The 26,392-nt window shown below is 40.3% G+C and overlaps 1 protein-coding gene and 1 long non-coding RNA gene across 24 annotated transcripts in view; both read right to left on the bottom strand.

Annotated features, from left to right (window-relative positions):
- GABPB1 (GA binding protein transcription factor subunit beta 1) overlaps nucleotides 1-22,352 on the bottom strand; it is a 75,571-nt gene extending 53,219 nt beyond the window's left edge. For 15 of the 22 annotated variants that reach the window (XM_084970614.1, XM_021095701.2, XM_084970616.1 and 12 more), the window contains exon 1: nucleotides 21,573-21,752. Coding sequence is in view for 5 of the 22 variants with exons in the window: in XM_084970612.1 (XP_084826738.1) it covers nucleotides 21,512-21,535 (24 nt within the window). In the remaining 17 variants the exon portion in view is untranslated. Of the gene's footprint in view, nucleotides 1-21,511; nucleotides 21,753-22,174 lie in introns of those variants that run through there. The other 7 variants (XM_084970612.1, XM_005659620.4, XM_084970607.1 and 4 more) reach the window with 4 other exon arrangements.
- Nucleotides 7,880-14,668, bottom strand: LOC146406368 (uncharacterized). 2 transcript variants are annotated; one of them, XR_014811841.1, is made up of 2 exons: nucleotides 12,773-14,668; nucleotides 7,880-11,190 (listed from the first exon to the last, which is right to left on the bottom strand). It is a non-coding gene; the product is annotated as an uncharacterized LOC146406368 (long non-coding RNA). The 2 variants fall into 2 exon arrangements; XR_014811843.1 differs by lacking the exon at nucleotides 12,773-14,668 and adding an exon at nucleotides 11,943-11,960.
- Nucleotides 22,353-26,392: the final 4,040 nt, after the last annotated feature.

The raw sequence follows: 26,392 nt of genomic DNA, 5'->3' as shown, positions 1-26,392 counted from the left end.
AAAAAGATATCCTACTCCAGAAGACAAAGAGGAGGCCACATCAAGAGGGTAGGAGGGGCAATTAGGTGATAGCAACCCCATATCTACCAGGTGGGCAGCCCACAGACTAGAAAGTAAATATCACAGAGACTCACCTACTTAAGTGACAGTTCTGAGCCCCAGACCAGGTCCCCATGCTTGGGGATCTGGCATTGGGAGAAAGAGCAGCCAGAGCATCTGGCCTTAAGGGCCAGTGGGGCTTGTGCATAGAATCTCCATGGGACTGAAGGAGACAGAGACCCCATTCTTGAAAGGTACACACAGGCGTTCATGTGCACTGGGCCCCAGGGCAAAGCAGAGACTCCATAGGAATCTGCATTGGACCTGACTGCATTTCTTGGAGGATCTCCTGGGAAAACAGGAGGTGACTGTGGCTTGTTGTGGAAGAAGGACATTGCAGGCAAAGCTCTCAGGAGTGTTCTTTTGCATGTGTTCCTCTAGAGGTAGCCATTTTGGGAAAATCTGGCCCCTCCCATCAGCGCTGAGAAGCCCCAGGCCAAACAATAATCCTGGTGAGATCACAGCCCAACCAGTAACAGGCTGCCTAAAGATCCTCCAGGCAAAGAGCCGCCTCTAATCTCACCCAGAGACAAAGCCCCACCCACCAGAGAGAGAAGAATCAGCTCCACTGACCAGTGGGTAGGCACCAGTCCCTCCCATCAGGAAGCCTATACGAAGCCCCCATAACAACTGCAGCCACAAGGAGGGCAGACACCAGAAGTAAGAGAGTCTACAACTCTACTGTCTGCAAAAAGGACACAACACCAAAAACCTATAAAAATGAAAAGGCAAAGCACTATAACTCAGATAACGGAGAAAGAAAACACCCCAGAAAAACGACTAAGTGATTGGGAGATTATCAGCCTCCATGAAAAAGACTTTAGACCAATGACAGTGAAGATGTTCCAGGACACTGGAAATAGACTGGAGGCAAAGACTGATAATTTAAAGCAAACACTGAGCAAGGAAATACAGGACTTAAAACTTAAGCAAGCAGAGATGCGAAATACAATAACAGAAATAAAAAATTCGTAGAAGCAACCAACGGCAAAATACAGGAGGCAGGAGAACAAACAAGTGATGTAGAGGACAGCCTGGAGGAAGCCACTGATGCAAAACAGAAGAGAAAAAGATTGAAAAGAAATGAAGACAGTCTCAGAGAACTCTGGGACAATGTTAAACATACCAACATCCATATTATAGGGAGGAGAGAGAGAGAAAGGGAGAGAAAAAATATTCAAAGATATAATAGCTGAAAACTTCCCTAACATGAGAAAGAAACCACTCACTCAAATCCAAGAAGCACAATGAGTACCATATAAAATGAACTCAAGGAGGAACATGCTGAGACACATATTAATCAAACTGATCAAAATTAAAGACAAAGAGAAAATATTGAAAGCAGCTAGGGAAAAGAAACAAATAACATACAAGGGAACCCCCAATAAGGTTATCAGCAGATTTTTCAGCAGAAACTCTGTAGGCCAGAAGGGAATGGCACAATATACTTAGAGTGATGAAAGGATGAAAGGAAAAAAACTCCAACCAAGATTACTTTATCCAGCAAGGCTTTTATTCAGATTTGAAGGAGAAGTCAAAAGATTTACAGACAAGCAAAAGCTAACATAATTCAGCACCACTAAACCAGCTTTACAACAAATACTAAAGGAACTTCTCTAGGCACAAAAGAAAAGGCCACAACAGAAAACAAAAATACCACAAATGACAAGGATCACCAGTAAAGTCATGTACACAGTAAATGTAGGAAATCATACACGCATAAATATGCTACCAAAATCAGAAATCGTGAGAAGAGGAGGGTACAAACGCAGGACACTGGAGATGCACTTGCAATTAAGAGACCAACGACGTAAAATAATCTTTTGTGCCAAAACTTCAGGGTAACTGCAAGCCAAAAATCTACAATACATATACACACAAATAAGAAAAATCAACTCAAGTACAACACTAAAGATAGTCAGCAAACCATAAGAGGAGAGAACAAGAGAAGAAGGGAAGAAAAAAAGAACAACAAAAACAAATCCAAAACAGTTAAGAAAATGGCAATAAGAACATACATATCAATAATTACTTTAAATGTAAATGGACTAAATGCCCTAACCAAAAGACATGGACTGGCTGAATGGATACAAAAATAAGACCTATACATATGCTGTCTTCAAGAGATCTACTTCACTTCTAGGGACACATACAAATTGAAAATGAGAGAATGGAAGAAAATATCCCAAGCAAACATGAATCAAAATAAAGCAGGAGTACCAATACTCTTATCAGACAAATAGACCTTAAAATAAAAATATTATAAGAGACAAAGAAGAACATTACGTAATGATCAAAGGATCAATACAAGAAGATACAAAAATTGTAAATATATAGGAGTTCCCGTCGTGGCATAGTGGAAACAAATCCAACTAGGAACCACAGGGTTGCAGGTTCGATCCCTGGCCTAACTCAGTGGTTTGAGGATCCGGCATTGCTGTGAGCTGTGGTGTAGGTCCAGACACGACTCAGGTCTGCGGTTGCTGTGGCCGTGGCATAGGCCAGCAACTGTAGTTCCAATTTGACCCCTAGCCTGGGAAGCTCCATATGCCTCCACATGCCTGAAAAGACAAAAGCAACAACAAAAAAATGTAAACATATATGCACTCAACATAGGATCACCTCAACATATAAGGCAACTGCTAACAACCTTAAAGGAGAAATTGACAATAATACAATTATAGTGTGGGGTTTTAACATCCACCTCACTTACAGCAATGAACAGATCATCCAGACAGAAAATTAACAAGGAAATACAGGCCCTAAATGAAGCATTAGACCAGATGGACTTGACAGATATTTACAGGACATTTCATCCAAAAGCAGGAGAATACACATTCTTCTCAAATGCACACGGAACATTCTCCAGGATTGATCACATCCTTGACTACAAATCAAGCCTCGGTAACTTTAAGAAAATTAAAACCATATCAAGCATCTTTTCCAACCACAACGCTACATAACTGGAAATCAACAATAAGAAAAAAACTGCAAAAAACACAAGCATGTGGAGACTAAACAACATGCTACTAAACCACCAACAGATCACTGAAGAAATCAGAAGAAATTTAAAAATACCTAGAAGCAAACAACAACAAAGGTACAACACTCCAAAACCTATGGGATGCAGCAAAAGCCATTCTAAGAGGGAAGACTATAGCAATACAAGCCCACTTCAGGAAACAAGAAAAAGCTCAACAACCTAGCTTTACATCTAAAGCAACCAGGGAGAGAAGAACAGAAATGTAGATCAGTGGAACGGGATAGGAAAGCCCAGAATTAAACCCACGTACCTACAGTCAACCTATCTATGACAAAGGAGGCAAGAAGATACAATGGAGAAAAGACAGCCTGTTCAATAAGTGGTGCTGGGAAAACTGGACAGCCACATGGAAAATAATGAAATTAGAACACTCTCTAACCCATACACAAAAATAAACTCAAAATGGATTAAAGATCTACACATAAGACCAGATACTGTAAAACTCTTAGAGGAAAACATATGCCAAACACTCTAACATAAACCACAGCAACATCTTCTCAGATCCACCTCCTAGAGTAATGACAATAAAAGCAAAAATAAACAAATGGACTTAATTAAACTTAAAAGTTTCTCCACAGCAAAGGAAACCCTAAACAAAACAATAAGACAACCCACAGAATGGGAGAAAATCTTTGCAAATGAATCAACTGACAAGGGATTCATCTCCAAAATTTATAAACACCTTCTGCAGCTCAATACCAAAAAGACAAACAACCCCATCAAAAAATGGGCAGAAGATCTAAACAGACAATTCTCCAAAGAAGACACACAGATGGCCAAAAAACACATGAAAAGATGTTCAACATCACTCATTATTAGAGAAATGCAAATCAAAACCACTCTGAGGGACCACATTACACCAGCCAGAATGGCCATCATCAAAAAGTCTACAAACAATAAATGCTGGAGAGGATGTGGAGAAAAGGGAACCCTATTACATTGTTGCTGTGAAAATAAATTGGTGTAACCACTGTGGAAAGAAGTATGGAGATTCCTCTAAAAACAGAATTACCATTTGATCCAACAATCCCACTTCTGGGCATCTATCCAGAGAAACCCATGACTTGAAAAGATACATGGACTCCAATGTTCATTGCAGCACTATTTGCAATAGCCAAGACATGGAAACAACCTAAATATCCATTGACAGAGGACTGCATAGAGAAGAGGTGGTACAGATACACAATGGAATATTACTCAGCCATTAAAAAGAAAGAAATAATGCCATTTGCAGCAACATGGATGGACCTAGAAATTATCATGCTAAGTGAAGTCAGTAAGACAGTGAGACACCAACACCATATGCTATCATTTACATGTGGAATCTAAAAAAAAAAGGACACAATGAACTTCTTTGTAGAGCAGATACTGACTCACAGACTTTGAAAAACTTATGGTTTCCAAAGGAGACAGGTTGCGGGGTGGGTAATGGGCTGGGGGTTTGGGAAGGAAATGCTATAAATTCAGGTCGTGATGATCACTGTACAACGATAAATGTAATAAAATTCACTGAGTAATAAAAAATTTTTTTTCCATTATCTCCCCAGTTCTTCAAAGCTCTTAAGGTAGTGTTTTACATATCTTATCCAGCATTTTCAGCTGTTTTCAAAAAGAGGACTGGTTTAAATAATCAATCCCATCATTATCCAAATACAAGATATATCTCAAAGTAGAGTTAAGAGGTCTTCCTGATGTATCAGATGTCAATGTGCAAGAAAAAGAGGAGTCAAAGACGACATCTAAGTTTTTGGGCTGAACCACTTCGTGAAAAGTGGGATTATTTACTGAAATAAAGATGGCAAAGTGGGAGTGGGTAGGTCAGGTGTTAAGAGTTTGCCCAGAGACTTAAACCTGAGATGCTTTACCTAGATTTTAAATTTCTTGTGGGTAGAGACAAGACTTTTAGTGTCTTTTGCACCCATAAGTACTTTAGAACAGTGCTACATACATAGTGGGTATTCAACCAAGCAAGAGTTCCTCAGTATTTAGCAGCATTCCTAGTCTCCACCCTTAGATGCCAGCAGCCCCTCTCCCCATTTTATGACATCAATAAATGTCTCTAGATATTACAAACTCACTCTAAGAATCACTAATTAAACGCTTCTTGAGTTGAAGTTAATTTCTATACACTGTGCTCACCATCTTTTCATTGAACTGGACACATCAAAGATACGTAAGAGGTAAGAGTCCATCCAAATCCAAACCCAAACTGTGGCCAAGCCCAATTCAGCATTCCCCAAATTGTTTCCCAAATCTCAAGAGGACTGCAGTACTGACAAAAATGGGGTGAAGGGGGAAGTATAGGTTATAGGTTACAAAACAGATTCACACTCACTCAAACCATACCCTCTCTAGTTGTTACAGGATTCTATACATAACATTATTTGTAATTCTGTAAGCATTTTTAAAAACTATTGCCCGTAAAACATCTTCTCATCAGATATAAAATAGTTAAAATTTTAAACCTCAACCAAGAATTACTTAACAGATTTTTTATTGCTACTCCATATCCAAATCCTTATTAACATAAACTCAGAAAAGAACCACTAAATCATTTGCAAGTCATGACATGTACGTGCTTTATCTGTGCTCCCCTTCTATTTTTTCGACTCCAGCAAAACAAAAATCAAGTAAAAGTCATATGGATAAATTAGGACCTCTAAAATCAGATTCTGAACTATAACTCATTCAAATGAAGTTTAAAACCAAAATTAAATAGCAAGAGCTTGTTTTAGGCAGCATTCAGCATTTCATGATTCTTTCCCTACATTAGGTTACAACCTCTTTGTTAGAGTTCCCATTGTGGCTCAGTGGTAACAAACCTGACTAGTATTCATGAGGATACAGGTTCAATCCCTGGTCTCACTCAGTGGGTTAATGATCTGGCCTTGCCATGAGCTGTGGTATAGGTTGCAGATACACTTGGACCCTGCATTGCTGTGGTGTAGGCCGGGAGCTGCAGCTCCAATTCAACCCCTAGAACCTCCACATGCTGTGAGTGCAGCCATAAAAAAAAGACATAAATAAATAAATAAATAAATAAAAATAGAATAATAAAACCTTTGTCTTATAGTTACTATCAAATGTATGATATAAAAAAATACTTTTATGTTCTACTATAAACTTCCCTAACCCAGTTTTAACACTGTTTTAAATATTACAATGTAATCTCAACTACCCTACAGATCACTTTCTTATTCAAAAGCCATTTTTACTTCAGGCACCGAAAGATGTAATCATATTGGACACATGCTAATAAATTGAGTTCCTACTTCCCACATAAGCAATGTATTTATAAGATATACATGCTCTATTTCTCTATCTCCATTCTATATTTGTATATCAATGTCCCTATTTGACTATAAAATTATGACATCATAAAGCTGCTCTCGAAAAAAAAAAAAAAGACCCTGAATATAAATGTCTATCTAAGGATAAAAAGCAGAATGACTATTTACTATTTGTGTTTAAGATAGGCTTGAGTTCCATATCTATAGCACACAAATCCTACACACATACACACACCCACACACAAAAACAAAACTAAAAAGGAGGAAGTGTTCAACAAATGGCATGACCAGGACTTCCCATGCACATGCCAAAATCTAGTCTTCTTCCTGCACCCCTGATGACACTACTACCTTCTTTACCTCCCAAACTGGAAATCTGGGAGCTAACTTAAACACTTTCCTCTCCCTTTATGTCTCTACATACAGTTGACCATCAAGTCCAACAGTCTACTTTAGCTCTCCCTATCTTTTTTTCAATAGCTCAAAAACCCAAAACACAGAAATGTATATATTGAAAAGTCTCAATGGAAGCATTTATGCTAATCCCCCCTTCCTCTCAGCCACAAGTATTCACCTTTACTAGTTTCATAGATATCCTTCCAGTAATTTAAAGTTATCAAAGTATAGCATTACTGCCCACACTACTCTATACTTACTTTTCTTACTTAACATATCTTGAATCTTTTCCTATTAGTTCATAGAGTTCCTCATTTTCTGTATAGCTGCTTAGTATGCAATTGTACGGATATGCCTCATTTTGTTACATGTGGATGTTATTGTTGCTATAAACAACACTGCAATTAATAACTTTGTATATGTATCATTTCATTTCATATAACTGCAGGATAAATTCCCTAAAGTAGGATTGCTGGGACAAAGGTAAATACAACTGTAAATCTGATAGATATCAAATTGTCCTCACGTTTTCTTTAATTAATCCTCTACTCACCCTTCTCTTTGACACTGCATTCTCGTGCCTATATTAATGAAGAACCCTTTTCTTTCTTTTTTCTTTCCTTTTCCAAGCATTCTCCATCCTGTCAAACTGATTATTTTTAATAAATTTTAAGTATACACTCTAATAATTATAAATTTTAAACTTTAAAGATTACTGTAAAGGCTAAAGTTCCCTGATCATCCCCCCCATCTTTATTGCCAAACCCAATCTTTTCTCCACCACCCGAGTTAAGTGCTATTACCAGTTTAGTATTTATCTTACCTGACCATATTATTTGTATTTGCACGTATATGTATGTGTGTATGCCCTTCTCCAAAATATAGCATTGTTCTGGATTTTTTTCCTTATTTATATAAATCATACTGTTTGAACTGCTCTACAACTTATCACTCAATAGCATATGTAATTTATTCATGTTTTAAATTGTTACATGTTATTCCATAGTATGAATACACCAATTTACTTTGTCATTTTCCTAATTATGACCAGTTTTTTATTTTTCCAGTTTTTTATTATTATAAACAATGATGTAATGAACATACTTGTACACACCCCCTTATGTACATATATAAAGTGTTCCTCTAGTGTAGAAAATGGACAGATTTGTTGAGAATAGCATTTTAAATTAGTAGGTACTGGAGTTCCCGTCGTGGCACAGTGGTTAACAAATATGACTAGGAACCATGAGGTTGTGGGTTTGATCCCTGGCCTTGCTCAGTGGGTTAAGGATCTGGCGTTGCCGTGAGCTGTGGTGTAGGTTGCAGAAGTGGCTTGGATCCGGTGTTGCTGTGGCTGTGGCATAGGCTGGCGGCTACAGCTCCGATTAGACCCCTAGCCTGGGAACCTCCACATGCCCCAGGAGAGGCCCAAGAAATGGCAAAAAGACAAAAAAAAAAATTAGTAGGTACTTACCAAACCACCCATATCAATTTACATCTCCAAAGTGGCTATAACAACTCACGCTCCCAAAAATAGTTTATAATATTTATTATTTCTTCACCACAGCCAATTTTAATATTATCAAGCTTTCTAATTTTTGCTTGTATGATGGATAAAAAAATTAGCTTTCTGTTCTACATGTATTTCTCAAATTATGATATTGTGTATCTTATCAAATGTTTGTCAATCACTTATCTTTCCTCTTTTGAAACTGCCTATTCATATTATTTACTGTCCTATGTCACTGTTTCTTTGTAGGAGAGTATTATGTACATTTCCGGCTTATTATATATGTTACAAATATTCCTCCCAGTCCGTTTTAAATTTCTACATTTTTAATACTGCTACTGTCTTAAACTGTGGTTTGGCCAAAATTATCAAAATATCTATCTAAAATATAGATATAATCATGTATTCAATCACTGATAGAACACAACAGAATTTAGCCATATGAATATTTAACTTGAAATGAAGAATACTTTAAATAGTTGGCCACCTGCCAGTCTACTTTCTAAACATAAGTCCCAGAACTAGCCTGAATCATGAATCTGCCCCATTTCCTCAGTAGTTCTTAGCCCTCAAATGCGTCTTATAAAGTGAACTGTACATTGCAATGGGTAAAAAGTTTAATGTTTAAAAATATTTTCTTTTTGGTACAACATCACCCATAAACGTAGGCCAACTTCCTCCAGCACACAGCTGAAGAAACAGCAATATGTGTTCTCACCAAAGGAAAAAAATGGCTCTACTGGACTTTTTGAGAGATGCTATCTCTACTTGCCATGTGGCAAATTCCTACAAGTAATTTTGACTATACATAATTTTCACCTAATGGCATAATCATTGAATAAGTGATGACTCCGATGCACTTCAGACCAGGCTTCACTGCAGCATCTTGAACTAACTCACCATTTCCCCCTTGGATTTATACTTTGACAATAAAGAGTTATCTATAATTTCCCTGGCATACCATTCTGTTTCATCGTACCATTCTTTTATTCATTATTCTGTCTGAGAAGTATTCTTCTTACCACAGGTTACCTGACCAAGTATTCATATTCTTCCTCCAAAACCCAGGTCAGACATTACCTCCTTCAACAAGCTCCCTTTGACCTTCTTAAAAAAAGGAATTACCCATTTCTTTATTCTCTCATTATGCCCTGAACCTACTTCCATTAATATATGGATTCTATCATATTAGGAACAATTGTTTACAAGCTCTCTTCTCCCATAAGCCTCAGGTAATCAGGCAGGTCTTACCTTATTTTTATATGTATTTTAGTATCCGGCACTTTCTAGCATCCCACTCAACAGTTATTTCCTAAATCAAACAAGTCTTTTACATTTGGGGCAATAATAAACACTAAAAACCTACACATACAAAATAGAAAGCATGATCTTTAACCAAAAATACTTTACAACCTGAAAGAACATGTGGATTAATAAAAAAGTAGTCTGAAAGTTCCCATTGTAGCTCAGCCAGTTAGGGACACGACATTGTCTCTGTGAGGATGTGGGTTCAATCCCTGGCCTTGCTTAGTGGTTTAAGGATCTGATGTTGCTGCAGGCTGAGGCTTAGGTCACAGATATGGCTCAGATCCAGTGTTGCTGCAAGCTGTGGTGCAGGCCCTAGCTGCAGCTCCAATTCAACCCTGGCCCAGAATTTCCACATGCCACGGGTATGACATAAAAAGAAAAAAATAGAAGTAAATAAAAATTAAAAATCAGGGAGTTCCCATTGTGGAGCAGCAGAAATGAATCTAACTAGGAACCAGGAGGTTGTGGGTTCCATCCCTGGCCTCGCTATGTGCTGTGGTATAGGTCACAGACACAGCCCAGATCCTGCATTGCTGTGGCTGTGGTGTAGGCTGGCAGCTGTAGCTCTGACTGGAACCCTAGCCTGGGAACCTCCATAAACCTCAAATATGGCCCTAAAGAGTAAAAAAAAAAAAAACAAAAAAAACAAAAAAAATTAAAAATCAGTTTGAAGTTTAATTTTGGGAGTTTATTGTTGTTGCTGTTGTTTTTAAATAGGTGTGTACCATAGTGTTTTTCAAACTGTGGGTCATGACCCATTAGCAGACTATGAAATAATTTTAATGAGTTAAAGCCAACACTTTAAAGCAATCAGCACATATCAAGTGTAGTAAAGATAAGCCATATTTGAAGTTCCTGTAATGGCTCAGAGGTTAATGAACCTGACTGGCATCCAGGAGGACGCCAGTTCAATCCCTGGCCTCGCTCAGCAAGTTAAGGATCCGGCATTGCCGTGAGCTGTGGTATAGGTCGCAGATGTGGCTCAGATCCCACATTGCTGTGCCTCTGGCATAGGCCGGCGGCTACAGCTCCAATTCAGCCCCTAACCTGGGAACATCCACGTGCTGCGGGTGCAGCCCTAAAAAGACAAAAAAATGATAAGCCATGTTTCATGAATTTCTTTGTTACACACATGCGCATGTAGACATGTATACAGCACATAACACACATACAACTATGTGTATATACGTTAATGATATAAAATACATTTCTTACCGTAACAATAAATAATTTGAAAGCTATGTCCATAGTTGCTATATTGGTTTAGAGAAGCTTTAAACTAACAAAATTATGTAGTCAAAGGTTTCTTCAATGAGAAATTGAATCATTTGAAATATGGAGTTCCCGTCGTGGCGCAGTGGTTAACGAATCCAACTAGGAACCATGAGGTTGCGGGTTCGGTCCCTGCCCTTGCTCAGTGGGTTAACGATCCGGCGTTGCCGTGAGCTGTGGTGTAGGTTGCAGACGCGGCTCGGATCCCGCGTTGCTGTGGCTCTGGCGTAGGCCGGTGGCTACAGCTCCGATTGGACCCCTAGCCTGGGAACCTCCATATGCCGCAGGAGCGGCCCAAGAAATAGCAACGACAACAACAACAAAAAAAAGACAAAAGACAAAAATAAATAAATAAATAAAATAAAATGCCAGCTATAAAAAAAAAAAAAAAAAAAAAAAAAAAAAAAAAAAAAAAAAAAGAAATATAACCTGACTCCCCACTACCTCTCTAATCCATCTATCTCTATCTCTCCTCCGTATTCACTCTGTGCTAGCCACAAAGATCTTAATAAGAATCCAAACAAACCAAACATGTTCCCACCTTAGGGTCTTAAAGATGTTGTTTCCTCTGTTTAGAAAGCTCTTTACTTGGCTAACTGCATAGTTTACTCCCTCATCTCAGGACACCCAAAGAGAGAAGCTTTCAAGTTGCTAGGTCACCTATAGTATGAACCATTTCCTACCATTCTATCCCCTTGTACAGTTTTACTCTTTTTCATTGCACTCATTACTACCTGACATTTTTGCTGTGCCCTCTCCCCCCGACCCTCAACATCAGCTCCAAGAAAACAGAGACTTTGTCTTCTGTTCATTACTATAACACCAGAGATTAGAACCGGGCCTGGCATACAGAAAGCATTTCTGAATAGGCTTTGACAGGCAAGGAAAGGAAAGAACACATGGAGTTATGCCTAAGCATGGTAATTAAAAAGGGAACACCAGCTTGGTAATGTTATGGAGTCAAGAATAAGATTGAAGAGGAGCTCCCGCAGTGGCATAGTGGTTATCGAATCCGACTAGGAACCAGGAGGTTGCAGGTTCCATCCCCGGCCTCACTCAACGGGTTAAGGATCCGGCATTGCCGTAAGCTGTGGTGTAGGTCACAGACACGGCTTGGATCCTGAGTTGCTGTGGCTGTGGTGTAGGAGGCAGTTACAGCTCCAATTCGACCCCTAGCCTGGGAACCTCCATATGCCGCAAATGCGGCCCTAGAAAAGGCAAAAAAATAAGACCAAAAAAAAAAAAAAAAAAAAAAAAGAATTAGGTTGAAGAAGCAGAATGTAATACAAAAAGTTTTGAAAGCCAGAGAGTAGTTTGGACTTTATCCTGCAGACAAGTGGAAGTCATTCTATGTTTTGAGCAAATGGTAACCCATTCAAACATTTATTCAGCACAAGTTCGATTCACTTTGCTTGGCACAATGAAAAGTGCAAAGGTCAAGAGTATGTGTTCTTTCCCTCAAGTCGCTAAGGTTAAGCAGCAATGGGTTCAAAATGGAAAATTATTCAGCAGCCATACAAAAGGTGGATTGAAGGAGACTCTAAAGTTAGAAATGGCAAATAATAGGCAATACAGAATCCTAAGAAAACCTGAGATCCAGTAAAGAGTAATCTAAAGAACTATGCTGACTGATGAATGTAAGAAATAAAGAAGGAGTTCCCATTGTGGCTTAGTGGAAATGAATCTGACTAGTAACCATAAGGACGCAGGTTCGACCCCTGGCCTTGTTCTGTGGATTAAGGATCTGGTATTGCCATGAGCTGTGATGAAGGTCGCAGGCATAGCTCAGATCTGGCCTTGCTGTGGCTGTGGTGTAGGCCAGGGGAGCTCTGATTTGACCCCTAATCTGGGAACCTCCACATGCCTCATGTGTGGCCCTAAAAGACAAGAAAATAAAAATAAAAAATAAAAGGATTTTTTCAAAAAAGAAATAAAGGAGAGGTGTTCTCCTGTGGCCCAATGGGTTAAGGATCCAGTGTTATCACTGCAGCTGTTTGGATCACTGCTGTGGCACAGGTTCAGTCCCTGGCCTGGGAACACAAAAAAAGAGAGAGAGAAATTAAGGAGCAATATGTATCACAGACAACTTAAGATTTAAGCATGATAAGAAAAAGAAAAACAGAGTATGTTGGAAATTGTATAATAATAATTGAAAAGCAATGGAAATTCCTTAAACCTCTCAGTGGAAATATTCAGTAAACCAATGAAGATAAAAACCTGGACAGCGCACATTTAGGAGTCATCGAAATATAAAACATGCACGTTAAGAAAAGACAAAGAGAAGTGAGCAGAGGGTCAAGAACTGAGAGGAATAATGACAGTGGTAAGAGGATTATGAAACAACAACAAAAAAATCCCAAAAAAGTAGTAGCCAGAAAGGGAAAACCAGGAAGGCACACTAATATGAAGGGCAAGGAAAGAATGTTAAGAAGCCTAGGTGGAAGTCAACACTAACTTATACACTGATGAAATAAAATCAGGATGAAGTCAATACCACTGGAAAGAAAGCTATCCCTTGAAGCAAGTCTGAATATGTTACATGTTATGTCATTACAAAATTGCAGTAAGTTAGGGAAGAAGTAGTAAAAGAGCTGAGGGCAGCAATTTTGTTGCTGTTGGCCGCACCCACAGCATGTGGAACTTTCCAGGCCAGGGATCAAATCTATGCCATAGCAGTGACCTGAGCTATATCAGTGACAATGCTGGATCCTTCAACTAAGGTCTTAAATTTTTTGAAATAAAGAAATGAGGGAGAAAGCTAGAAAGAACTGTAGCAGCAGTTAAGAGGAAAGGTTAAGTATGGCATTAAGAGTCCTAGAAAAGCAAGATTCCTCTTCCATTCAGTTTATAAAATAAGGTCAAAGAACTGAGTTTTGTCATGGTGACAATGAAAAAAAAGTGCAAGCTTATACTCTATTTTATTTTTCGGTTAAGTATTAGTCAATGGCACCTTTTTAAAGACGGGAAGAATATAAATGTTGTCTCATAAGACAACAGCAAAATATGAGATTAATAAAACGACTGCGAAATAGCAAGGACCCACTGGAATTGTTCAACATAAATTCAGAGTTGCCAAGAAATCTTCATAATTACCCACCTTCCTCCACAAACACATGGGCAACTTATGAGGAAAAACAGAGGATATAGATGAGTAGGAATATCTGATAACAGGAGCCCAGTAAAATATGAAAGAAGTGACTGATGTCAAGCTCAGACAATATGTACTGCCTACGGGAATAACCTAAGGGAGAAAAATTGAGGGTTCCTAATGAACAGAATAGCTAAAGGAACATAGGTAAGGCAATGACACAGGCAAAGATCAAATAGTTCCCACAAGCTATTAGGACAGAAGACAAAATTTTTAGATCATTCACTTGTATACCATATTGTTTGTTATGGTCTGAATGTTTGTATCTCTCTCACCCCTCAATTTGTATGTTTACCTCCTAATACCCAAAGTGATGGTATTAGGAAGTGGGGTCTTTGGAATGTCATTAAGTGTTGAGGGCAGATCACGAATGAGATTGACATCTTCATAAAAAAAGATCTTAGAGAGCTCCCTCTGCTTCTTCCACCATGTAAGGATACAACAGAGAAGTGTGCAACCTGAAAGAGGATCTTCACTAGAGCCCAATGATCCTGGCACCTTGATCTTGGACCTCCTTGATTCTAGAATTGTGAGAAATAAATTTCTGTTTGTTTATTGGCTACCCAGTCTCTGATATTTTGTTATAACAGCTTGAACAGACGAAGACATTGTTTAAAACTTTTTTCTGCATTTGGATACATAAGGCTGTAGACGCAAAGGTATAGGAAGGGAGTTCCCGTCGTGGCTCAGTGGTTAAGGAACCAGACTAGGAACCCTGAGGTTGCGGGTTTGATCCCTGGCCTTGCTCAGTGAGTTAAGGATCTGGCGTTGCTGTGAGCTGTGGTGTAGGTTGCAGACGTGGCTCGGATCCCTCCGTTGCTGTGGCTCTGGCGTAAGCCGGCAGCTACAGCTCCCATTCGACCCCTAGTCTGAGAACCACCACGTGCCACAGGTGCCGCCCTAGAAAAGACATAAAAAAAGAAAGAAAAGAAAAGGTGTAGGAGAATCAGAGGTGCTGAACATTCAATAACTTTATCATGAGAGGAAGTGACATAATTCCAATGTCCAGTTCCATAATATTATTACATACGGTAAATATCTACCTCAGCTTCCACGTGGAGACAATGGAAGCCTGTTAAAAAGAGATACTATGGTGGCTTCCACTTACCTCCTTTAAAGAGTCACTGCTATAGAAAACTGCCATAGTTTAGTGTCTTATTCCTCAAGTAATGACACAAAAAAGCTGAGTTAGAAGAACTCTTGGGCCTCTTACAGAAAGGTTCCCTACTATATAATAGAATCAGAGTATCAGTGAATTCAACACCCTTTTTCTTTTTTTTTTTTGGTCTTTTCTAGGGAGGCATCCACAGCATATGCAGGTTCCCAGGCTAGGGGTCTAATCCGAGCTGTAGCCGCCAGCCTACACCAGAGCCAGGCAACGCGGGATCCAAGCCATGTCTGCAACCTACACCACAGCTCACAGCAAGGCCAGATCCTCAATCCACTGAGGGAGGCCAAGGATCGAACCCACAACCTTATGGTTCCTAGTCGGATTCGTTAACTACCACTGAGCCACGACGGGAACTCCTCAACAGCTTTTTTTAAACAAAAGGAATAGAAGTGAATATCTTGTTAAAGTTTTTAAACTACTATGGATTATAAAGCTATATAACAACATGAAAGGGTGTTATGTTTTAATATTTAATAAAATATTTGAAATTGAGTAAATATTCTACGGTTCCTTAACTGCAATTCTAAAACGCAAAAAAGCTCTGAAACCCAAAATAACTCATTTGGCAGTAAAACCTTACTTGAACTGACTCAAAGCTATTTATAGTTTTATTTACTCCATTTAGCAAAAACATTCATACGTTTTGCTGCAGAAATAGTAACTTAATTGAAGAGGGCTACTGCACTGGACTGTTGAAAGGTTACATGACACTACCTTAGCTATATTCAAAAACTTCTTTTTTTTCTTTTTAAGGGCCACACCCACAGCATAGGGAGGTTCCCAGGCTAGGGGTCAAATTTGAGCTGTAGCTGCGGGCCTACACCACAGCCACAGCAACACCAGATCAGAGCTGCATCTGCGACCTATACCACAGCTCACAGAAACTATGGATCCTTAACCCACTGAGCAAGGCCAGGGATCAAACCTATGTCCTCATGGATACTACTCAGATTTGTTTCTGCTGAGCCATGACAGGAATTCCTACATTCAAAATATTCTTATTTCCAAACCTATTAGACCCCAAGGGTTTCAGTAGGCTATGATCCTATAATAATATTCACTGATCACAGACACTGTTCTAATCATTTTACATGCAGTAACTCATTTATTCCTCCCAACCACCATAAGGCAGGTATTATAATTATTCTTATTTGGAGTTCCCGTTGTGGCTCAGCGGGTTAAGAACCCAACCAGAATCCATGAGGATGTGGTTCAATCCCTGGCCAGCTCAGTGGGTTAAGGATCTGGCATTGCTGTAAGCTGTGGTGTAGGTCACAGGCGCAGCTCAGATCCAGCACTGCTGTGGCATAGGCCAGCAGCTACAGCTCCAATTCTACCCCTACCCTGAGAACTTTCATATGCCACAGATGCAGCCCCCAAAAGCAAAAAAATAAATAAAATAATTATTCTTATTTTAGAAAGGAGGTGAGGCACAGAGAGATTAAGCAAGTTGCCTAAAGTCACATAGCTAGAGGATGACTAACCTGGAATGAATACATTTAAAATATTACACATAAGGTGAAGAAAACTAACCAAATATAGAGCTAATTATAGTGGGGTAGTAGGAGTCAGTGATATTTTTCTCTATTCAATTAATGAGAATGATATTTAGATAATTTAGAATGATAAAGAATCAAACTGAACTATGGAACATTTCATTCACTTACAAATTCTCATTTATGTGCACAAATCAACTTGCATAAACTGCACAATATAAAAAAAATTCCTCAGCTTATGCTAATATCTTTAGTTTTTATTGAAACATAACTTTAATATATCTTTTTAATTATAAGTAATACACAATAATACATATTTCATTTACTGTAGAAGTTGGAAAATTATTTGTATGAAAATATTCACAAATATTACACAGAGACAACCACTTAACAATGTGGCACATCTCCTTCCAGATAGCAGTATGTTTTTTTAACCAAAAATGAAATCATGGTTTGTTTGGGTTTTTTGGTCTTTTTAGGGCCATACCCACGGCATATGGAGGTTCCCAGGCTAAGGGTCTAATCCAAGCTATAGTGGCTGGCCTACGCCAGAGCCACAGCAACACAGGATCCCAGCCGCATCTGTGACCTATACCACAGCTCATGGCAACACCGGATTCTTAACGCACTGAGCGAGGCCAGAGATCGAACCTGTGTCCTCATGGATGCTAGTCAGGTTCGTTAACTGCTGAGCCACAACAGGAACTCCAAAATCATGTTTTTATATTTACTTTTTCAACTTAATAATCACTGTAAGACATTTAGGTTGTTTACAATTTTACAGCATAATTATCACGAATCTTGGATCCAAGTCCTGGCTCCAACTCCACTACCTTGGGCAAGCTACCTAATTTCTCTATGCCTCAGTTTTCTTTTCTGAGAAAGAGAACTTTTTCAGCTCCAATTAGACCCCTAGCCTGGGAACCTCCATATGCCCCATATGCCCCCTAAAAAAGACAAAAGACAAAAAAACAAAAATTAAAAAAATAAAGACTGCCATCATTTCTCAGATGAGCTTCTCTTTTTGGAGCCAAATATCATGTTTTTTCAACCTTTCCTCCTTCCATTTCCCCAAGATCAAGGTTCTCTGGATATGCTCTATAGTTCACTGGTTTTTAAATTTGATTGTCTATCACCTAAGGAATGTGAGAAAAACAGAGTAGCCCAGTTCCTAAGCTCCATAAGCTTGCACCCCCATGGTGTTTTAAATTAACTCTCCACGTGATTCTGATATAAAGTTTGAGAAGTGATCCAAGGTCCCACTTAGAATGATAGTATGCTACCTGAAAAGCTGACATAACTGCCCAGGTACAACACAACCAGTACAAAGTAAAGTGCTCTTTCCTCATGCTATTCTACCAATTTCAAAATGATATTTACTTTTTTAAAAATCATTAGTGTTGATTCATATTAAAAGTACAAGTCAAAATGCTAGAGTCAGACTTCCCGTTGTGGCGCAGTGGTTAACAAATCTGACTAGGAACCATGAGGTTGCGGGTTCGATCCCTGGCCTTGCTCAGTGGGTTAAGAATCCGGCGTTGCCATGAGCTGTGGTGTAGGTTGCAGACTAGGCTTGGATCCCGCCTTGCTGTGGCTCTGGTGTAAGCTGGTGGTTACAGCTCCGATTAGACCCCTAGCCTGTGAACCTCCATATGCAGAGGGAGCAGCCATAGAAAAGGAAAAAAGAAGAAAAAAAAAAATGATCGAGTCTTTTCACATTCTCTATTTATGCATTAGCATCTTGTGCCCTAACTGCCAACCTTTATAATCATTTCTGGGACAGAGAACTAGAGCTAAGAGTTTTAGATTTCCATTTCTAAATGGATCAATGGCCTTGCATATGGATTTATCTTCAGTGGTGAAATCACTTCATTTTTAAACCTCTACACTCATAGCATGGACATATTTGCGCCCCGCCCCCCCCAAAATGGTGCACCAGCCCACCAACAACTGAACTGACAGCTGACCTACAGCAAAGCATCTTCTCTGTGCCAACACTGTGAGGTAACACACAGGCCCTAATACTAATATACACTGACCTTACAGACAGCATGATGGAGCAAACACCTTCAGAAAAGTTAGGTATAATACTAATTATAGTTGCCCCAAGGTAGACATATTAATGCTATATGATTACTAGTTGGAAAGCTCTGGGCTAAGAGGCCTAGAACTCTAATGTTTTGTTTGGGTTTGTTTTTTTAGGGTTTGCAGAGAAGAGATGGAGCACATCCACACTCAAGCTATTTGCAAAGGTGCACTGCACCCTCAAAAATGCAACCTCAAAATGAATCCAGGATTCAAAATTTCTTGTAATGGATGCTGAATTTCTCACAACTTATTTGCTTTACCTGTTACTATTTCTAACTTGAGGGACTCAAGGATGAAAAACAAACAAACAAAATAGGTCCACTATATGGCCCAGAAAGCCCATTATAAATGTATCTTAGAGTTGAGGATGAGGAAGACAAATCAAGATTCAATCTGGTATTTATTTTCATTTGAATAGCAAACATCAAAAATATACCTGGCATTTTCTAACAGTTACATCAAGAATGACCAGATGCTTCCTGTTGATGGAACAGGAGAGAACTACAGACTGAACAGAATCAGAGTAAAGTTCACAGAAACAACTAGAAATGAGTTTAGCTTCATTTCAAAAGCATTAAACCAAAGTATGTATGACCTTAAACTTTCACTTTTCAGCATAATTGTACCCCAAGGTAGAAACCTCAGATTAATTCAAAGAGACAGAGAAGTCACACTTTAACTTAAGCGTTAATTCTGAAACTATACTCATTAAAATACAAAAAATACAATACACATTACAGTACAATAAATTGTTTCACTAAAGCTTTCATTGCAGGATTCCTTTTAAATCTGGCACTCCTACAGTGTCTGAAAGTGTCCTATCTTTAAAAATTACATGTACACAAGCATATCTATTGCAGAACTTATGTTTTACTTGTGAACATCATAAAAATAAATTGTGGAATTAAACCTTCAGTTTAATCATTTAAAAATTTTTTCAAACGTTCCTGACTCTCTCGGATTATATGCAGATTATGCAATCTTTATTAATGATATCGTTTATGGATCTAAATCGTAAGCTGAAAAAAAAGAGTTCAAGAAAAAAGTATTAGCAGTCAACTGTTTTATCCGTATTTTTCAAATGCACCTTTAATACCCTGATTTGACTTGTATGGTGAGCGCAGGATAGAAATGGCACATTTTTAAGTTTTTTAAAAAAAGCAGGAGTATATAGTTGAGTCTTACAGTCGTTACATGCTGAGATAACACAATGAATGCAAAGGTATATTTAAGAATCTACTATGTTCTGTTAAACCAGACAGTAAAAAGACTTGAAGAAATGCAAAACAGTTATCACTCTCACCTAATATGTCACTGACGTTAACATGCAATGGATTTTTTTGTTGATGTTATTTTGGGAAAAATAAACATTTCAAAAGAGAAAATTTAATCAAAAAAATAAAGCTGTTTTTAGTTTCCCTAAATTCAAAGTCTAAGCCTGAAAGTGGAAGTCGATGACTACATGTCAGTGAGAAATTTAAACTACGCTGGGTGCGTCTGTGTGTGAGATAAACGAACTGCAAAAAGCACTTCTGACCACTAAGTTCTGCATAATAACGTATGGTGCTCCTTTAATTCTGGGATGGCAAATTACTGCAAAGATCACTTACATCAAACCACTTTCCAGATAAAAATTGTACTTCAGAAAGTAACTTGCCTCAATCGAGACAGCAAATCATTGTCCAGAGAGAGCACTTAAAATATTTCCACATTACCAAGCCCCCTTCAGAAGTACTGTGGTCTCTGCCCCTCCTCTGAACAGATGTCTGCTCGCCACAGTCCAATCAGGTTTAAAGCAACAGTATGTGTACTGAAAACAGGCTTCAAATGGGAAAACACACAAAGCAGGCCTACATCATTCCTTTGCTTTGTTTTCACGCTGCACCCTTGAGGCTAGGCATGCTGGTTCAACACGGTAGGAGAGCTTCAACGAAACACACTAAACACAGATTAACTGTGCCCAGGCAGAAATGACCTGGCAAAATTCTCAACTTCGTCCCCGAGGCCGTGCACCCGCAGATCTCGGCGGCCAAGTCCCAATAGCCGAAGTCCCCATCATCCAGAGCAGCTGGTGTCGTCCCCTCAGGGATTCGCGGTCCCCGAGGCCGAGTCGCTGCGGCGGCCCCGCGCGGGACGCGCCGGGCGCTCCCGTTAACTCTGTCCGGGCCGCGACCCGAGCGCCTCCCGGCCCCGCGGGCCCCGCAGCACTGCGCGCCCGAAGCCGGCTGCCCCCGCAGCCCCTTCCCCGCTCCAGCGAGCCGGGCAGTGCGGTCAGGCCGCCCAGACAAAGACGGCGGCAGCTTCCAGGGCGGCGGGCCCCAAGGCCGCGCCAGCCTCCCTCCCTTGCCCGCCTCCCGGCGCCCGCACAGCCCCCACAGCCCCGGCTAGACCCCATCCTGCCCCGGGGCCGCAGCTCAGGACTCGCCCGGCGGGAAGTCGAGAGGAGGCCGCGGTGCGCCGGGCCGAGGAGGGGGCGGCGGCCGCCACCATGTCTGCCCGCCCCTCCCAGAAACGGGGTGCCAGCGGACAAAGCACCGCGGAGGCGCGGGCGGAGCGGGGGCCCAGGCCGACCCCGCCGACCCCCGCGGAATAAGCGGGGCCAGGAGCCCCGGAAACCCGGCGCCTTAATGCAATAAACAGGAAATCGCGGGGATGATCTGGGTTCCGGGGGAAGTGGAATTATTTTTTACCAGCGAAGAGATCAACTTCCACATCCGGTGGTAACAGGGCCCTACACAGACCCGCACTGACCTGGAAAAGCTTCGGGAGCGGCGACGGGGGAGCAGCAGGAGGTGGTTAGGGGACCTGAGGCGCCTCGTACCCGGCCGGGCTGACGCGGCCCCGCTACACACAAAGCGCTTCAGCTGCACAGGGCGCTATTTTCCGAAAATGCCGCGTCTGGTCGGCGCCCAAAATCCCCACCGAAAAGTCCCCCGTGCTGCGCGCGGAGGGACACATGGTGTGCGAGTGAGTCAAAGCTCCCAGCATCCCTCCCGAACCCGGCCCTCGTCAATCCCTCGCCTGAGCCTTTCCGCCCTACCCTCGTCAGCAGATCCCTTTCCCACCCACTCCCCGATCCCATTCTAGCGGGAGGAAGAGGACGAAAGAGTCTGATTTTTTTTTTAACAAAGGGGAAGGGAAAATGCCATTTCTGGAGGTTCGGACACACAAAGAAAGCGGCGGAATGATCCGCTGTCAGCGACCGCAAGTCCCGGCTCGCCCGGCGCCTGCGCGGCACGGGGGTGGGCGCTGCGGACCGCCATGTGCGCGGCGGAGCTGTAGGGCCGGCAGCTTAGCCTTCCCGCCTGTTTCTGCGGGGACTAGGTGTGGGCGAGTGAAGTCCCTGCGCTTACCTTATCTCTCCGACTTGAACACAGAGAGACGGGGAATCCTGACTCTTTTGAGATTAAGTTGAGCCATCTAGCAGAGTCCTGGGAGACGGAAGGGCAGCCAGGAGCCTAGGATTTAACTTGAAGTGGCCCTAGATTCAACTAGGCTGACTGGAACAGAAGTCGCTCTTAAGGTACAAGGGGAGGAACTACAGATGTTCTTTTTCCACTTCACATGAACTGAACAGTCAAGTTCTTGACGAAAACGTACATATTCCTGCAGGCCTCTCCCACACTTTCTTTTTCTTTTTTTTTTTTTTTTTTTAAGCATTCTGATGGTGCCTTATACTTTGTAGAAACCAATAGCTGCTTGCCGAATTCCCTTGGACTACCTTTCACCTCAGAGGTAGAAATCTTGTTTTTCAATGGCTGGAATGTGAAGATTTTTGTTCTCTTGTATTAAGTAGCAAAAGTTTTATTTGGGGATAATGATTTGCAAAGAAAGAGGTTTTTTTTTTTATTTTTTAAGAAAGTCTTATGAGTTTAATTTACTTTGATGATTGGCTAAAAAACCCACCATACTGATACGTTTTTTATGAGAAGAGGCTGAAAATGACTATTTCCAACCTTGTAACCTTACAGTTTTTGGCATTGTATCTCCAGGAATGGGGAATATGTGAGACAGCCCCAAGGTTTTAATCTAGAAGAGTTTACAAACAAAATACATGCTCACTGATTTTGGGTGGCCTCAGAAAAACGTTCTTTCTCCCTTTACCCTTTTTGTGATATTGATGTAAATATTTGTAAAGTCTTTGTTAACTTAATGAAGCGTTGTGCCTAAAATAGAAGTAAAGTGAATGACATAGGAACTCTTACTCTTTTTTTCATTGCTTTTTTTGGATACTTATGTGCTTTAAACACTGAGTAAACATTCAGCTAATAGTTACAGAATCCTTGCCCTCATTGATCTTATGCTGCAGAATGAGGACAAGTAAATAGGCATCATCTGTAATATAATGAGGGTAAATGCTGAATGCTGTGAAATTTCATACAGGGGGAATCCCTTATCTGTGAGGGAGGCATGGAATGGGACTGGAGAAGCAATTAGCTTTAGTAAGGGATTTGGGGAAGGACCTTCCAGAGGGAGCAATAAATACAAAGGTTAGGAGGTAAACTCTGAAGAGATTGTTGAGTGAAGAGGATGCTCTTTCAGAAGTGTCCAGAGAGATGTCTGAAGGGGTCTAATCATAAAGGCTTTCAGTGCCACATGCAGAAATTAGCTTTTGAGAGCAAAGAGAATGCCATTGAGTTTGGAGTGGAAATAGAGTGGATGGATTGAAGATACATTTTGTGATTAGAACTGAGCTATATTGTTGATGAATCAAACAGAAACGGGAGAATCAAGAGTGATTCCTAGACTTGGGTCATGATTGTCTAGGCCAATCTAAATATATAAATAAAATGCAAACCAAATATGTAATTTTATAGTAGCCACATTTAAAAACTAAAAGAACCAAAAATAAATTAAAAATAATTTTTTAAAGTTTCCTGGTGGCTCAGTGAGTTAAGGATCTGAAGTTGTCACTGCCGTGGCATGGGTTTGATTCCTGACCTGGAAATTTCTGCATACAGCAAGCGCAGCCAAGAAGAAAAGGAAAGAGAGAGGAAAAGTAATTTTTTTATTTAACCCAATATGTCCAAAGTAGTATTTTATATGTGATTGATATTAAAAGTATTAAATATTTTTAAATGTTTTGTATTCTTTTCTCATTACTAAGTAAGTGTTCAAAATTTGGTGTGTCTTTTACATTTATAGTGTATCTCAATCATTCAAAATTTATAAAATTTACAATTGAAAAAATTGGTTATAATCCCAGGTCATTCCAAATATATTTTAAGTTTTGCAGTAATTGAATTATGTGTCTGTTTGTTTGTTCTGGGTCACATCCCCAGGCGAATGGAAGTTCTCAGGCTAGGGATCTGAATCAAAGCTACAGCTGTGGCAATGCTGGATGCTTAACCCACTGCACCACATCAGGAACTCCCAAGATTTTTTTTTAAAGTTCATAGTAAAATTTCAGTTCCTAAATTAGCTGCATTTCACATGCTCAGTTGCCACTTGTGGCTAGTTATTGCTATGCGGAACAGTGCAAGTCTGCTGGATTAAAGAATGGTGGAAAATAAGACCAAAAAGTTGTGGGACCAGTCTTTGATGCCATATTAAAGAATTGGGATCTTACTCTAGAGACAAGACCATTGGGTGGTTTTTAATTTAGAAAGTGACACTAAGTTGTCACTAGGTGGCCAACTAATGACTTGGGATCAAGAGCAACCCCTCAGTTGACTCCCCAAGTTCCAGGCCCTGACCTCAGCCCTTCAGATTCAGAAGTCTGATTTTTGTCAGTGCTCTAGAGCAATGCCACTAAAAGTATGGGCCAGAGGCCACTGCCAGTCTGAAAACACTGTTACTGGTCCAAGACAAGGCATTTACAGAAATGAGAGTAAGAATTTAGAAACTTTGTAACAATTAGTTACACTAATTTTATGTCTTTGGTTCTAATAAATATTGGGGCCTTGTACTGTTGTATATGTATTCATATATATTTTATGGAAGTGCCCAATCTGGAGTTCCTGTCGTGGCACAGTGGTTAACGAATCTGACTGGGAACCATGAGATTGCGGGTTCGAACCTTGCCCTTGCTGAGTGGGTTAAGGATCCAGTGTTGCCGTGAGCTGTGGTTTAGGTCGAAGACGTGGCTCGGATCCCACATTGCTGTGGCTCTGGCATAGGCCGGTAGCTACAGCTCCGATTCGACCCCTAGCCTGGGAACCTCCATATGCCGTGGGAGCTGCCCTAGAAAAGGCAAAAAGACGAAAAAAAAAAAAAAAAAGAATAAGTGCCTGATCTTTCACTACGTAATTTTTGAAGCACTGTTCCAGAGACACTGAGATGAAGGGAGTCAGAGGGACCAAGTTCCCAGAAGAGTTATCTAAACCCATTGCCATTCTTTTTATTTTATTTTATTTTATTTTATTTTTATTTTATTTTTTTGACTTTATAATGAGAACTATAATGACTAAGCGGGGAGTGAACACCTGCTCAGTTTCTCCTACCACATCAAGATAGAAGGCTACATGAAATTACCAAATTTATAATAGCTACCACTTATTAAATGTTCCTGTTTGCCAGCCACTGTGCAAAGCCTGTTACATACATTGTCTCATTTAATCCTCATAACATCTCTTAAAATAGGGATTGTTAGCCCCATTCTTCCAAAGAGGAAACTGAGGCTAAAACAGGTTATATGACTTGCCAAAAGTCACCAACCTGGTAAATATTAGAGATAGGATTCCAGTAGAGGTCTCTTTCCAAAGCTATTGTTCCTAATCACTTTTTTTTTTAGCCATTATATTCTAAATGTCTAGCAAATTTCCTGGCACAATAACTACATTGTTTTAGAGAGAATACGTGAAGTTAACTACATTACCTCCCAGAAGGTTTCTTAGTGAATTTGGGGCCAGTAAAGGGAGTTAGTGGTATTCTAGTAACATCAGGCAAATGCATTCATTTTTACAGTAGAAATGTCTTCTTTGCTCCTATTCAGAATTTATAGACTTCCACAGGTCCATTAAAAAAATAAAAAGAATTCAGTAGAAAAATTGGTAAGAGATTGAATAGTCACTTGAGGGTATGGCCAGTAAGCATGTAAAGATGCTCAACTTCTGTGATCAGTAGGGAAATGCAAATTAAAATCACAAAGAGATCGGAGTTCCCATTGTGGTACAATGGTATTGGCGGCATCTCGAGAGTGCCGAGATGCAGGTCCAATCCCCAGCCCTGCACACTGAGTTAAGGATCCAGTGTTGCCACAGCTGTCACAGCCGTGGCTTGGATCCAGTCCCTGACTTGGGAACTCCAACTGCTGTGGGTCAGTCAAAAAATCACAATGAAATTGTGGTACACACCCACAATAATGGCTAAAATGGAAAACACAGAAAATGCCAAGTATTGGAACAATTAAAACTATGTTGTAGGAGTTCCTGACGTGGCACAGCAGAAATCCGACTAGGAACCATGAGATTGCAGGTTCGATCCCTGGCCTCGCTCGGTGGGTTAAGGATCTGGCGTTGCCATGAGCTGTGGTGTAGGTTGCAGACGCAGCTCGGATCCTGCGTTGCTGTGACTCTGGCATAGGCCAGCAGCTACAGCTCCAATTAGACCCCTAGCCTGGGAACCTCCAT

This window comes from Sus scrofa, chromosome 1, assembly GCF_054392235.1.
Source record: "Sus scrofa isolate SSC_HxYL_T2T_F1_AM1 chromosome 1, Sscrofa_HxYL_maternal_Yorkshire_Landrace_v2.0, whole genome shotgun sequence".
NCBI lineage: Eukaryota > Metazoa > Chordata > Mammalia > Artiodactyla > Suidae > Sus > Sus scrofa.
The sequence above is the reverse complement of the archived record's forward strand: the minus strand, read 5'-3'. Positions and strand labels throughout refer to the sequence as shown.